The 15,960-nt window shown below is 35.7% G+C and overlaps 1 protein-coding gene across 15 annotated transcripts in view; it reads right to left on the bottom strand.

Annotated features, from left to right (window-relative positions):
• The window catches only part of TRDN (triadin), a 231,443-nt gene that overhangs the window by 170,881 nt on the left and 44,602 nt on the right, over nt 1-15,960 (bottom strand). For all 15 annotated transcript variants that reach the window (XM_082276583.1, XM_082276584.1, XM_082276586.1 and 12 more), the window contains 2 exons: nt 10,070-10,207; nt 8,090-8,116 (listed from right to left, as the gene is read on the bottom strand). In XM_082276583.1, coding sequence (XP_082132709.1) covers nt 8,090-8,116; nt 10,070-10,207 — 165 coding nt within the window. The remainder of the gene's footprint in view (nt 1-8,089; nt 8,117-10,069; nt 10,208-15,960) is intronic.

The raw sequence follows: 15,960 nt of genomic DNA, 5'->3' as shown, positions 1-15,960 counted from the left end.
ATATACACCATCAGTGCTTTAACATTCTTTCCCTTACAAATATCTAAGCATGAAAAGGAAAATTAGTCCAATTCAGAGACAGTGGTTAATAATTTGCTTTTGAGCAGTTAAAACCCTTACAGCTATTGCCAGCAATTTAATGGGGCTATATCCTTGCTAGTTTATCAAGACTAGGTAGAAGGAAGCTGATTATCCTGAAGAGTTGGTAGAAATAGATATTGATGGCAAGGCAAGAATGAGTGGTGTAAAGAGCCTTAGAAGATGAGAGAGATGTCATTTCTAATGTGCTTTTAGATGCTGTCTGTGTGAAGAATTGTAGTCAACTCTCTTGCTGTTGGTATCCTCAGGAGAAATTTTCAATTGTGCAGCTGATGTCTATTTTTAATCTAGATAGTACCAGCTGGTGAGGGTAACAGTTATCCTTGCGGGGCTAGGAGGAGAAGAAGGGAAGCTGTGCATTAGAGCAACTTCTATCTTACTACTAATACATCACGTAGCTGTATACTCTACAGGCAAAAAAAACCCCACAGCAAAACCAAAACCACCTTGTAACAGGGAAAAAAAGAACAGGAACAAAAAAATAGAAAGCAGGAAATATTTAATTGGGGAATTAAATTGGTGTATTGTGCCCATATCTGGGAACCAAAGACAGTGTAACAGAAGGCCTTAAATACCAGTGTTGGAAAATTCAGTGTTGGAAAGTGAATTCAGTGTTGGAAAGTCTGAGTGACACATATGACTTATTCAGGTGACTTCCCTACCAGCTTGCCAGTAGCACAGTCTAATCCCCAGTGTTTTCTTAGATCTCACTCTGTTCTGGGGATTCGCAACAACTTCAGGCTGGGGTACATAACTTTTCCTGAAGTCTTGTGTCGTGAGATCTTTCCTGAAAATGCAACAGGGCACAAATTGCTCTTATCAATGAAAATGCTGAACAGTTTTTGTGCTCATCCACTACATGAGGAAACAGGCCACAGTGCCTGTTAAATATTATTTCAGAATTTTTTATCCACCTCTTTGGAAATTACAAGTTAGAGTGAGAATAAAAGTTTCTTCTTTCTATTCTTTTTTTTTCTTTCATACTTCAAAGGAGATGAAAGGAAAGGTTATGTACCATGTCAAGCTCCATTTGCTTTGTTAAACTGAGGATTTCCTTTCCTTTCCTTTCCTTTCCTTTCCTTTCCTTTCCTTTCCTTTCCTTTCCTTTCCTTTCCTTTCCTTTCCTTTCCTTTCCTTTCCTTTCCTTTCCTTTCCTTTCCTTTCCTTTCCTTTCCTTTCCTTTCCTTTCCTTTCCTTTCCTTTCCTTTCCTTTCCTTTCCTTTCCTTTCCTTTCCTTTCCTTTCCTTTCCTTTCCTTTCCTTTCCTTTCCTTTCCTTTCCTTTCCTTTCCTTTCCTTTCCTTTCCTTTCCCTTTATTTGTTCTATTATGATTATTTTGAGTCTTGTTTTCCCCTGCTAATGTTTCCATTTGAAACAGAAAAGCAATATCTTATCAGAAAGCTTTTTAGGGAAAGGGAGGTACTTGCAATTATCTGACTAATTGTCCTGTGAGCAGCACTGGCATCCTTCAGGAAGACCATACGCGGACTTTTTTATGGTGGAATTTTAATGACTGGTCTTTTGAAAGAATTAAAAGTGAAAGGTATTAAAAGTTTTCAATGCTAAACATTTTTTACATAAAGTTTTATTCCTAATGTATAAAAATTTGTTACATCTGTGTTTTTTGTTTCCAGGCAATAGTCCTGTACCTTGATTCTAAAATCTAAAATGAATGCTACTTGCACTTTGACCAAAATCAAAAACCAAAAGACAGACAACCTCTTTAGTCAAAAATATCAGAGATAGAGCCACATGATGAAAACCAGATTTTATTACCCTTCAGTGGAACATGAAATTGTCTTGACATGCTTCTCCTTATGGATGCCAATCTGCAAAGATGTTACCGGCTCAGTATTAAATGATATTTTTCATAGCCAATTTTATCATTCTGCCTTTAATTAAGTGTAAATTCCTATAGAAAAAAGTGTAGGAAAGGCTTGTAGACATCTTAGAGCAAAATTATATATACAATTATATCTAAAATCTCTAATCTTGACTAACATCAAACAAATATTTTCCCATACAAATCTATTTAATTGTTGTTTGCTTGGAGTTTTTGTTTCTTTGTTTGTTTGTGAAAGGAGTTAAAAATACAGTAAAAAGGAATCACAGACTCAGTTACCTTACCAAGATTTCAAAAACACTAACTCTGCAGATTCTACCTTACTGTATTAGTCTGTAAATAGTCATTCCTTCCCATTCCTTCCACCACCAGGGCACAAATTAAGATTTCCACAAAGATTACATGGATAGCTTCACTTAAGGTTTTCCCTGATGTAAGAGGATAACTTAAACAGCTGCAAACCTCTCCTCTACTTCACTTCTGTCCAGGGTCCCTACTAGCCTTGTTGCCCAAAGTTCTCTCTCTCTCTTTTAAAATATAGTTGGTAAGTTTGGATTGAAAAGTTTCAGCTCAAGTTGAAACCAAATCACTATTCTGAAAAAGGCAAAAGAACTATAATTGAACATCTCTGTTCCCTGGTGGTATATTATCTTTTTTCATCTGGGTAATATGGAAAATATTTTCTTTCTGTTATAAAATGCTATTTTATGGTGGATATGCTATTACTGTATTGATCAATGTAAGTAAAACCAGATGAAATTGTTAAAGAACATTAATAACAGAAATGGATGCCACAAAAATGAAAAATGAAAAAAAAACCATATCTGGAAAAGCAGTTTAACATCTCAGAATTGAACCAATCAATGATTTCTATCTTTTAACACAGGGTGTACTTTACACAAAGATATGCAAAATGCTTTACGGTAAAGTGCAGCCTGGGGAGACAGAGAAAGCCTTTTAGTGAGATCTTTAATAGCAACTCGGATACAGAGAAGGGAACATCACCATACAGCAACATAAAAGCAACTGAATTCAGAAGACAGTATCAGTACAAATAGGTATATACTTTAGGGATGAATGAAACTGCATAATTATTTTTAGGACACATGTATGACAACTACACTGGTAACGCAGTTTTCAGGTTTCATTTATGGTATTCTGAATTTATTTTCTCTAGTTCATTTCCAAACTGTCTGTAGCCTAGGGTTCACAAGAAATCATAGATGGATTACAGCCATGCAAATACTGTATCTCTTCACAGGGAAAAATGCTTGGAATATGGAGAATTCTTTGGGGAAATTATTGCTGTATTTTTAACAGTTCTGATATACTTCCGGAGGTATTCGCACTGGTCACTCTAGGGCAGCAATAAGGACTTCTTTCCCATCCACTGGGTGAGCTGGACTTTTTGTCTGATCATACATTCTTAGGTGCTTAAATAGATAAAAACAATCTGACACACGTTATAAATTGTAGGACTAACAACTTAAGTATTTGTCAGTATGCTTTTCCCTACTCTGCCTGGATACTGAAAACAGTTCTTTTTAGACTTGTACAGGCTATCATATCAAAACTACTTTCAAATCCAAATTAGCAAACCCCCTGCCCTCTCTAAGCAGGTTGTTCCTTCTTGTCCCCTTTCCCAAGCAAAGATGTAGTATATGTTCCTTTGATCACCATATCAAAAAGTGATGTAGGAAATTGTCTGGTCTGAGAACCTTTCCTTTTCAGAGCACCTTGTTTGTGAGCACAGATCAATACTCACGTCTGAACAAGCCGATAGATTCTGCTGAAAAAATTCTGACAAGCCTAAGCTTGGGTTGGAGAAGGGTTTAATAGGAGTGGGTGTGTGGAGTCAGGTCTGGGGCAACTGCACCTTGGCCAGAGCTGCCGAGGATGAGTCAGTGTAACTGACCATACCCTCAGAAGCTGACATGTCTTTTAGGACCATGATGTGTCTTCAGCATATTAATAACCAGCCTAATACTCTGGCAATGATACTCTCATTTGAACTGGAGACAGATGGATAAGGTGCTTTGCCAAAAAGTTAATTTGTATTTCACAAAATTTCTTGTGAACTTTAACACAAATTTGTATTCTGTGTTGGCTTTTTGTTGTAATCCATGATTTTTTAAATTGCATTTTCCTAAGAAAAAACTCAAAGCCCCATTTTTCTGTCTCAAAGACAGGCTAACTTACAGAAAATTTGAGACCCGTCTCTACCAAAAGGAAATGTTTCTTTTGATTGTTGGTAAGAATAATTTTATGCCAATAATAAAACTTCTTGGTAATAGAGAGATGGATAACTGTCATGACGGTGCTTTATTTCTTACTCTGCTTTTTAAGTGAATAGTATTTATTGAAATTAAAATTACTTTTAGTTTAATAATTACCTTTTTAGGCATGGTTGTCAATGCTGAAGTGTCTGTACTTCCTTATTATTTACAGATCTTTATTTCTAATTTTTTGATTTCTCAGCTCTTTTCCAAACTTACAACTGAGTCCAGTAGTGTCCACAAAAAAAACAACAAACAAAACCCCCCACTTTCTTTTTTATAGCAACCATTCTTAGTAAAAACATACAAGCATACAGTTGTCAAATAATTGAATGTGTGCCTAAAGGTGAAACTAACCCTGAAAAAATGAACAAGATTATCCTTCATAATTGTAGAAAGAAATGAAACCAAAAGCAAATTGTCTGAAAGAAAGAATTAAACTTCTCTATGTCTTTTGTGAAAATGCCTTATAGTTTTTTTATGTTGAGAATATGCATTGTTAAAGACTGCAAAGTCCCTTCCAGAACAACCTTTTACTATGTCCACTGAAGAATACTGCTTTTCCAGACAATATTAAATGCTCATTCTTTTCCAATTATTGAAGATAAATATTCATTATAAGACTTGGACTGTAAAAAATAATTGCAATAGAAAAAGGTGCTTGAGAGATATTTTCATATATTCTAAAGAATTCTGAAACTGATATTAATCCCACTGCCTGTGGAAGCCCATTGTCATTACCTGTACTTCTATTACCTTTGCTTTTAATTTACATCTCTAGGAAAGAGACCTTTGCTTTCTTTGGGATCATAATTATGATTAGACTTTTCTTTTTTCATGGCTAGACAATGTCCTTGTCACTCCCCTTCAATTTTTTCCAACATGCAATTGTATTGTGGTACCAGCAATCCTGGTTTTTTCAGTTACTATATTCCATCATAAAGCAAGTTTTGTGCAAACATTTTAGCATTCATGAAAGCTGCTAGCCAGCAAAACAAAAGAGTGAAGCCTTGTCCATACACTAAAAATAGACATGGAGATTTTTCAAAAACTCTCATTGTCTTCATGAATGCTACAATAACTGTGGGTTAGATCCAATACAAATACTTAAATATCAGACACAGCAACCATAGTGCACATTTCAAGAGTGAAATTTGACAGAGGTTTTCCATATAAATGTGAAAAATATCAATCTGTTCATCTTCTGGAGACAGCAGTAGTATACTGTACAATCTCACTGGGTGGTTTTTTTCTTGTTTAAAATGTTCAAATGCCAGTGTCTCCTAAAGAAAGATCCTTCATAAAGCTATAGATAAAATTGCTGCTCAGAGTGGAAGGGATTTTGAAGAAGAAATGATCCTCTACAGGTAAGCAGAGAACACTCCATAACCAAAAAATTTAGTTCTAATTTCATGGATCAAACTAAAATTTTGATACCCCAAAATCTCCATATCTAGTTGTATAGATGGTCCTCTTCTGGGTCCTGTCCTAACAGCAGCAATACGGTAAAAATCACCAATGTAGTGTCTTGTTTGGTTTAGAAAGTTTTATTCTGGAAGTCTTATTTATGGACAGTGTAAATGACAGCACAAAAAAGAAAAGCTACTCAGAGAGATCTGCACCTCATGCTCAGGGGAACAGATTGTGATGTTTGTGAGACTGCTACCTGCAGGAGCTCACCTGAGCCCTTGGCTCACCTCCCAGGGCTTTGCCTTCTGTGCTCCTGAGCTTTAGCACCAGGAGGGAATTTCACTGTGCCTAAGCAGAAAAGCTGTTCACTAGACTGCAACACAGAGCTCTCAGAAAACTTCTCTTTAGCCTTAGACCCCAGCAATTAAGCTCTTTGATGTTTATACAGTTTTACAAGAAGTCTGTAGAGAGACAGGAAAAGCTCTGAGGGGCTGAGAGATGCCTGTCACTGACACATGCAGTACTCTGCACTGGCATTTCCAAGGGACTGGTGGCTTCAGGCCACATATGTTGTATTTCTGTAGCCTAGTAAAAAAGTGACAAAATCAAGTATAGAAAAGGCCCGATCCTGGCTTCCAGGATGAAATGGAGACCTCCAGTCACCTGGAGATGGTAAGTTATTTGAGGATGTTGCTATGTGAAAGCTGATGGCAGTACTCAGAAAGGGGTACTATCTTCAGCAGTCCCAGTCAAGGGACAGTGTTTTGCAGGGAGACAAGGAAGAGAATGTTTATCCTCTAAAGGACAGAAGGAGAATCTTGACCTGAATCCTGAATCCCAAAAGTGAAAAAGCCCACTCAAAATTTTTACCTCTGTGTGGCTGTGTTACCTTGTAAGATACCAGATCTGGAGAAATCACCAGCTCTTTGTCCATTTCCTTCATACCAAAGATAGAAGACCCTCTCAAGATTCATCTCCAGAGCCAGGCTGTGAGCTTTGAATAGTGAGGAAAACATTCCAAGCCAGCAGTTAGATACATTGGCTCCTTGGATGGAGGACTTTTAGATCCAAACAATAATATCATCACTTCCAACAGCTTATAATTTAAGCAGCTTTCAGCTGCTTCAGCTATATGACTTCTGTGAATTCTATTTCTACAACTTTGTGTCCCAATGCAATGGGTAAGGCCTGTGTCACTGATTTCCAGAGAAGCAGGGATTGCAATTCTGAGCATGCTGCTGTCCATAGTGTTTTTATGGATTGTGCCTTCCTAGCCATGAAGTAGCAACACTTTCAGCCTGGCCCCTACACTGGCCCATGGTGAGAAGACACATTCCACCCACATTCATCCTTGCCAGCAATGTGATACAGCTTCAGATTCTGTGCACCCTCTGTAAAATTAAAAATGCATCTGTCTCTATTGGAAAAGAGACAGGGTGATTCTGAAGGTTCTACAGTTCTTACAGACAAAGTAAAGAGATGGAATTTTTTCATATACTGTCTGTAAATTTTCCTAACATGAGGAATCATCCAAAGAAAGATGATTGGTCCAGATCTTCAAGCCTATTAATTCCTTGGATGCCAGATTGAGACTGACAAAATGTTTCATTACTTAGAAGCCTGATCCAGTTCCAGTTAACTTCAGAGAAAACTGGTTTGTAATCTCAGAAGCAACTGGGGTGATAGATTCTTCAATATGGGCATTTACCTCTTGAGAATTTGATGGATACCAAATTCAGTTCACAGAAGGCTGGTTACACATCCTACTATTCTCGAGTTTTGCTCAATATGGAGGAAAAAACCACCCTATTTTTGAAAAGCTTTACATTCTATCACCAGTAACTCCAACCTTCTAATACATTTTCACTTTGATTTAATAGAAGTTGAACTAAAGTATTATGTTTCAGTGTAACAATTTCAATATCTATAAAGGTTATAATATAAATCCTATTTCCTTCCCTTGTCTGCTTTAAAAATTCAATGATAACTAAGTAATTTTTTCAGAAGATTACGAAGCAGTCCTTATTTTAGGGTCCTGTGTTGGCTCACAGTAAAATGCTTGACAGTACCTCATCATTATTTCTCACTAAATACACTTTCCATGTTATTATTCCTGAACTTTATTTCTATCCAGACATACATATAACTAACTCCTTGGCATTAACAGGAGTCCTACAAGCATGACAAGGACATAAATAATATTTCTGTTAATTCTATTTTTTAATGAAAAAATTTCAGATTTTCTCATTAATGGTGGAAGAGTAAAGAATTCTCACAGAGCAGCAAACAGCTCAGTAAGTATTATTACTTGAGTTTTGCATTTAATAAGTTTGTTAGAGCACAACTGATAAGGTTAGTAGACTGCCATGTAACTATTGACAGAATTTATATCACGGGTACACCAGCTAATTCTTAAAATGACTAACAAATATTTTCCCTCTATAGTTAAGAAACTGACCAACCTTTTTTCAGGGAAGGTTCCATTTCACCTAAACCAAGAGAAAAAACAGATATCAGAGAAAAGATATCATTAAAAAAAAAACCAAAAACAAACCCACATTTTTTTCATGCTGTCTTCTTTTAATTTCAAAAAATAATTTTGCTTCTTTATATGCTAAATGCCAAGCATCTGTTCTGAGATTTTGGATTTTTCATCAAGAATCTCTCTTGCCATGGAGTTTTGGGTAGATAAATTCAAGATGCAGTAGTAACTAAGGAAACATCCAAATCTCTATTTGTGCTTCTGAATAATAACTTGTGGCTACAATTTACAATTTGCTTTACTTTATACATGTTTCCATGTTTTAAGAAAAGGCTCACTGGTTTTGTTTTAATTCCAAACGATAAAACAGATATGCAGTTTAGCAAGATTGCAAATCTAGCAATGATTCTAGTGAAACCCAAGGCAAAAAATAATCCATTTCAGTGTAACTACAGCGCTTGATTGCTACAATATGTTATTCCACCTCCATGTAGGACACAGAATTTGAAGGAGTGAGCCTGAATGACTGGCTAGTGTGAAGCCTCAGCTGCGCTGACTACAGCACAGAATGGGCAGGGTGCTCACATGCACTTAGTTTTTATGATATAGTGCAGTAAGATGCCTTACTGCCTATTCACACTCCTGTGAATATTATTATTATTTATTAATTAATAAATAAATAATTATCAATTAATTTATTAATGAAATTCCACTTGGGCCAAAGGCTGTTAGGACTGAGTTTTCCAAACCTGGTGAACATCAGATCTCAAATTTTTGTCTGTCAGGTATTTTATGACTTTTCCTACTGCCATTAACACTTACACACTCGAGTGTTTGAAAGTTTGCACGTGCTTTGGGAGCTATGAAACGCTAAAAATGCACACTGATAAAATTTTACCAATCTCTCTATGTTTCATCTTTTCTGTTTGTCAACCTTATGAGAGACTGGCATTCTGCTAGTTGTAAATCATATCTCAGAATAGGATGCCCAATTCACGGACTCACATGTAGCAGCCTATCTCTTAGCATTCATGTATGGTACTAATATAAAAAGCTCATGCATATATTAAAAGATAAACATCTGATAATATCTCAAGTTTCTGAACAAATGAGTAGAAGTCAGTTTCAGTACATGTCTCTTTTTAATTATATTCTGGTGTAGCCAAATAGAATATAAAATAAACTACCGTGAAATGAAGATGTCACTCCTACACTCATTGCTTGTCAGAATGACCAATATGATGTGACACGATGATGCACTACTGACTGTGAGCAGTCTCTGCTCATACTGGGGAACTAGGTTTTATTTTTTGCTTTGTTTTGGTTTTTTGTTTAACAGAAGGAGAGTTATTTCCAAAATCAAAATATTAGTAATGTACTTTCATTTATCAGATGATGTCACATGAAGAATGGCATCATAATGGCAGAACCATAATTTCTAGTAAACTGAATTGTTTGCAATGTGCCATCCAAAATCCCGTTAGTTCAGTAGCAATGCTATTTTTTTGTTTGTTTGTTTCAATATACTGACCTGTCATCAATATGTCAAATAAAAAAAGTTTTAAGTTTCTTGATGTATCTTTTATATTTTTCAGGGTTCTTTAGATTCTTGCTGATTAAAAGAAAATAGTTATTTCCATTCTCTGAAGCAATATTCTGATGCATACTTTGATTGTGGCTTTGAAGTCGTATATAAATTAGTGCTCTTTTCTTCAAGATGTCCTAATGGTAATATTTGATTCTGACAGCTTTTCTGTAATAGTACCTTAAACATGAGATGAAAGCTAACAAGGAGGCCAATTTACTGATTGGAATAGCCAGTGGATGCTTTATTAGCAACAATGTTCACTTTTCATTTTGTTTGACGTTCTTGTCTGTGAGGTTAAAAGCTGAATAAGCCAACCTAATGCGTGTAAAACAGCAGTTACAGCAGTTACAGAAGCCTTTATGTTACAAATACCTTCATCACTGTCATCATCATCACTCCATACGATGTCAGACAGTAAAGAAAAAAAGCCATAAATCCAATCAGAGGACTCTTCCAGTGTCTCATGAATGATTCTCAGTGGTTCTGTGCTGAGCTTGTGAACAGATCTTCCTGAGTGCAGAGTTTAAAACAAAAGCAGTTTGAAAAAAAAACCAAAACAAACAACTCCTGCAGTAATAGAAGTTAATCTTCATTTTATACAGGACAAATTATACTACCTCTTTTAGCAGAAACAAGGATTGTGAGTGTTAATTTTTATTATTCAATGATTTGAGGACAGCTCTCCTTCCTGTGCAAGACTGGTATAAACTGTATCTTACTGCATTTGCTGTTCATAGAGTGATCAAGGATCCAGTGTATAATTTGATCTGATGTTGTGCTCCAAGTTCTGCATCTCCTTCTGAGGATGGTTGGGTAAAATATAAGTATAGATTTCATTCTAATATTCATCATTTTAGATAATCTCTTCCTTTCAGCCCAGCTTTTAAATCTGATTCAGGTCCCCTAACTCCTGATGCCTCTCTAGGTTTCAGTGCCATCAGTGTCTCATTCATGTCATATCTCCCCCCTGAGCTCCCTCTTTCACGCAAGTCCTGGCTGAGGAAATTGCTGAGCCCTGGATTAACTACACAGGCAGGTCATGTCATGGCTATGGAGCGCATACACAGGATGGGAAAAAGAAAGCTGTGCACACTCAGGCCAAAATTAACCTGGGTTCAGAATAAACAGGGATGCAAATCCAGATAGTGGCACATGTACAGCTACTTTCAAACACACACTCCCAAGATTCTGGTTCTTCTCTTATGACTTTTCTAGAGTTTCTTTGACAAACAACATCTGCATACTTAACTTGTTCTGGTCTTACTGCCCCTGTAGGCAAGCAAACTGGAAACAAGGAAGCTGTGAAGTCCTCCACCTTCCTGGAAACTCTGATGGAAATAAGGCTTTCGCTCCCCACTGCATCCACACCCAGGCAGTGAGGCCATCAGTGGGTAATACTACTATTCCTTTAAAGGCTTTTCCAGTTGGGATTTCACCAGATTTCTCTGTACCTGGCACACCACTTCAGAGTGACTTTCCAGCCTCTGACAGACTTTTTCTTCTGATCATTCTGCACAGCCATTTTCTATTTTCTTGTACACTGTACCAGATAGTGCTTAGGAAAGAGGGACAACCCTCATTCAATCTATGTTACTGCCCACTGTACTTGAAATGGCAGATTGACTCATTGCCTGGTCTGTGTGAAACTTTTCTACAAATATGAACAACCTATGAAAGTAGACCACAAATATGATTTGGACTTTTGGCCTAGTCTTGCTCCTAGGAGTTTCAATAGAAATACGTACACTGAATTTAACAGTGTCAAGGTGGGAACCATACCTGTGTTTCACATTATTTTTCTCTAGGTAAATATTTTAGTAGGAAGCTAAAGACAAGTCTCTTCAGAACTACTTCTGACTGCAGTGTTCTGACTCACAAGCCAAATCTTAGCATTAATCAGAAACAGTCTCACATGGGCTTGCAGGCTACAAAGACAGGCAAGGTGCAGGCTTAAAGGAACTTTTTTCAGTGACAGCAGTATGAACATTATTTTCTAAAAGTGTTATAATGAAATTTAGAGATAACCTTATTTGAAGTATAAATGTATGGTTTGTTTTATTTCTAATTAATTATTCTGAAATACAAAAGACCAGGACGACTTTCTCTTAGTTTGCACCTGCTTGTTGATAATGCAGACCAAAGAAATATTGTGGTTAATATTTTATGAGTATTGTATTATATGAGTATATGCTACTGAACAATCAGACACATCAAATAAATTAAAGGTGTGACATGATGCAATGACATAATTGCAAAGAAATTAATTTAGTGTATTACTGTGCACACTGTTTTATTCAGAAAGATTGAGTAGTAAACCAGCAAATATTTACTTTTTTTAGCATGACAGCTATTTGTTTGCACTGTCTTCATGCATTGAGATGTAGAGATTTAATTTTTTTCAAGTGATTTGCCACAAATATTCTTCTCAAACATTAACCAGGAGAATGAATACCTATATTTAGGCTCTTAAAAAGTAAGTCTGTGACCTGACCCCTGATGCCATTTGCCCTTTATTCTAATCTAGAGGTGCTAAGGAGTCGAAGTAGACTAATAGAATGAAAATGGCCAGAGGTGTCTTAGCATAATCAAGGTTTTGATTCACAAGCAGGGATGGTTTAACTTTGGACAGCTGCCTCGACTTTCACTGTGGCTATCCACCCTCATTTTATCCACTGGTTGCTTAGGGAGGGCTCAGTTGCTTTTACAGCCACAGGCTTTTACAGCTGCAGGGGCTACAGCTGTAAGCTAAACAAGAACTTGTATCAATTTATTTTAATACACTGGTCTATCAACTAGCAGTTCAAGAACTGCTTCTGCTTCACAGGCAGAAGAGCTGTCCCCCCTGGGCAGGCAAAGGAAATGCTCAGAGAAGTGCAAGATCAAGAGCAGAGGAAATTATTCCAACCACCCCAAGGCAAGCCATCTTTGCTGATGAATCAGTCTTCAACATCATATCCTGGTCTTTAATTCATAATATCTTTATACCACACAATGAAAAGCAATTAGAAATTACAAGTGTCCAGAGGCAAAATTCTCCAGTCATGCCTATGCTAACAGGCCCAAGTTGCAAATCCTTTTTAACATAGAAAGTTTAGAAAAATCAGTTTGGTGCTGTGTAGAGGACACTTTACTAGTATTTGCAAAATGAAGTTTTGTATTCAAACAGGTACTGTGAGCTCACTTAAGGTTTAATGCAAGTGGCACAGACCTGGAAAATTATGTCTTGAGCCCAGATCTTTTGTTTAATTTCTGTTGCATTTCCAACATTTTTTAAAACTAGTGCTAATAGCAATGATGTGTCCTAAAATTCTTAAGAACACCGCACCATGTAATGCTGAAGTGACAGTTATGACTAATTAAATCCATGTTTTTAGTTCTCCCAACAACTTTGATAACACCAGATTCTACGAGGTCCCTAGTAGAACGAAATACACTAGAAACAAAGGAAATGACACAATTCTTGTGGTAACAAGTACAGAGAAACTTTCAATTTACCTCACACACATGCAAAGAAAGACAACAATTTCCAGAAGATTTGCATACTCTTGCTTCAAGAGTGAAGCTGAAAGAATGTAGATTTTCATAAAAAAATTTGAGCTTGATACTTTTTTATTTAGAGATGTCCAGCAATGGAACAGTGTGATAAGATTTTTTACAATCATCTTGTAGTCAATATATTCATCTTCTCAATTCTTAGACAACCTTAGAACACCAATTATTTTAAAAGTAAGCTCACAATACATTTCTTTTGCTAACATATGGTGTGTAATATAGAATTTGTAACTAATCTACAGCTATAATTAATATTATTATAGATTGATATAATTGATCTAAACTATAATTAATATGTGATATATCACATAAAATCAATTGCTCTGGAAATAGTGGCTGCAGGATCTTGAATTTAAACTGCAAAGAGCCTTTATCAATACTGAGTATTTCTCAGACACAGACTAGTGAACTTCTAACTTTTGCCGAACTTTTAAATGGGGGTTGAACCAATTAGATAAAATAGTAAGCAATTATTAAATGTCTGTTGAAGGAGGGGAAAGGAACTAAATGGTTACTGAGGAGGTTAAATTCAGACATGAACATACAACTAATATTGAAGAATTTTGTTGACACTATGCAACTACATTTAATCACAGCTTAAGTTCAGCTTATCCTATTTAGGGAAATGTACCTGAAAAGGTACTGAATCCCTGATGGTTTATAAACTCCCTCAAAAGCCAATCCAGAAAGACATATTGTGACCTTCAGAAGGCAAGTGTCTCGCTTTCCTCTGAAATCTCTTTTAGGGTTACTTGAATTAATTTCCAAAGGTGCCCACTCCTTTCCGTTGACTAGAAATGAAGTCTGAAAAGTTAGCGTGGACATGTCACCTTATTTTCATATTATTGAGATATGTGACATGGATCCTGCTTGTGATGCTATTTCAGATTTAAATCCTTCTTGTTATTGTACACTTTGGCTAAGCACTTAAATTTGTAACTCTACATTCATAATTAATTCCAGGTCAATACAACTATTCACCTTGATAAATTACTTACATTCCAGAACAGCACTGATTCCACAAAAATGCTTTGCTAGAACATTGTGTTTGTCATAGTCTTTTATTACTTGGTATAGCATAAGAGATGTTTTTCAGACCAGTAAAAGTTCATCTTTACTTGTGCTGGCATGTTCACTGCTATGAGAATAGTAACAGTTTTGTTGTTTTGTTTTCAGTGGAAACATCAGAACTCCAGAACCTTCTGGAAAATGCTGAAATTTGGAAGAGTTAAAGCTGACAGAGGAAGAATTCCAGTCAAATTGAAGGAATTTGTATACCACCTTTCAAAGAAAACTTGAGGCGAACTCAATTGAATTTGATTGGAAAATGTTTGTTAGCTGTTAGAGATATCTGGAAGCTTGTTTGGATTTTCTGTACTAAACATATGCAACTATCTTTTAAATAATTATTTAAGAAACAGTTTCAGATGTGTTGTAGGTATTAAATACTTCTAAAAACTCCCTATGTAATTTGAAGCAGGACATTAAGTGCTACAATTCTTTGCAGCTCTCTAACATTATTGTTACAGAAAGAGTAATTTGATTAAAAATGTGAGAACAAAAATTTTGAACAACTAATTTCTTAATTTCTGAATTCTCCCTGGCTTACAATTTTAATTCCAAATGATTTTAAAATCAAATTTGTCACCTTAATGGTAATTAATAACTCACAATTAACACAGCCTCTTGAAACCAGCCAATGACAGTCTTCTCAAATTCTGCAATTGGCATTAGCTATGTTCTTGGGATCGAAGGTAATTTTTGTAAAGCAACGAAGTATTTTTTGAACAAAAAAGCCCTTTTTTTTCATCAGGACTCATAATGGGTACTTTAACAGTAGTTTCTGCAAAAAAGAATTGAGTAATCACATCGTATGATTTGCTGTAGCCTCTCAAGCAAATTTGGTTATGCTTAATAGTCTGTGTCATTTATTCCTGTGAAGTGCACAACAAAAAGTTACTGACTGATTTATCTGTGCAAATAACTTCAGTCATTATTCGAGTCTTAATAACTCTGCCAGAAATGTAGTTTCCAATCAATCTTTTTTGCTTGTCAAATGGTTAAATGTATATTCAGAATCCAACCTATGTTAAGGTGGATTTTTTTTTTAATGGATCACAGCAAATTAGTTAATAATTGTTGGATTTTCATCAATTACATATTTTGACTCCAGTGAATTGAATGCAATTAAGTTACAAATGATGGTAATTATCTGGTGCAAAGATTGATCTATGAGATATAAACTACTTCATTGATACTGACAAGGTACAGCTGACGAAGATGGAGAATTTCTGTTGTGTTTGATAAAATACAAAAGCCTAACACTAGCTTGTGGTAATAAAACATATCCTAATCTAGTAAAATATTATATTATGAATATAGAGACCTATATTTTAATTTGAAAGTTTATATATTTGGAAGTTTCTTTCTTTCTTCTCCATGATTCTTTGAAGAGTAGCATCTAAGGTATTAAACTCAATATACACTTAAAGTGTCCTATTATTAACATTCCAGTTTATCAACATAGCTGTCCTTAGGTCTTACCTTTCTGTTTCATAGACTAACGTTTTTATCAAGCTTATAGCTCTAAGCCATAAACAGGTAAAACTCTAGTTGGTATCACTGAATTATTAGTATAAAAATATAAATTTAATTTTTAATTATATTACATATAAAAACGGTCCAAAAAAGTGTAGAGTCAGCTTTCTCAG

This window comes from Coloeus monedula (genome assembly GCF_965178545.1).
Source record: "Coloeus monedula genome assembly, chromosome: 2".
Lineage (NCBI taxonomy): Eukaryota > Metazoa > Chordata > Aves > Passeriformes > Corvidae > Coloeus > Coloeus monedula.
Note: the sequence above shows the minus strand (reverse complement) of the source record. Positions and strands in the feature narration are given on the sequence as shown.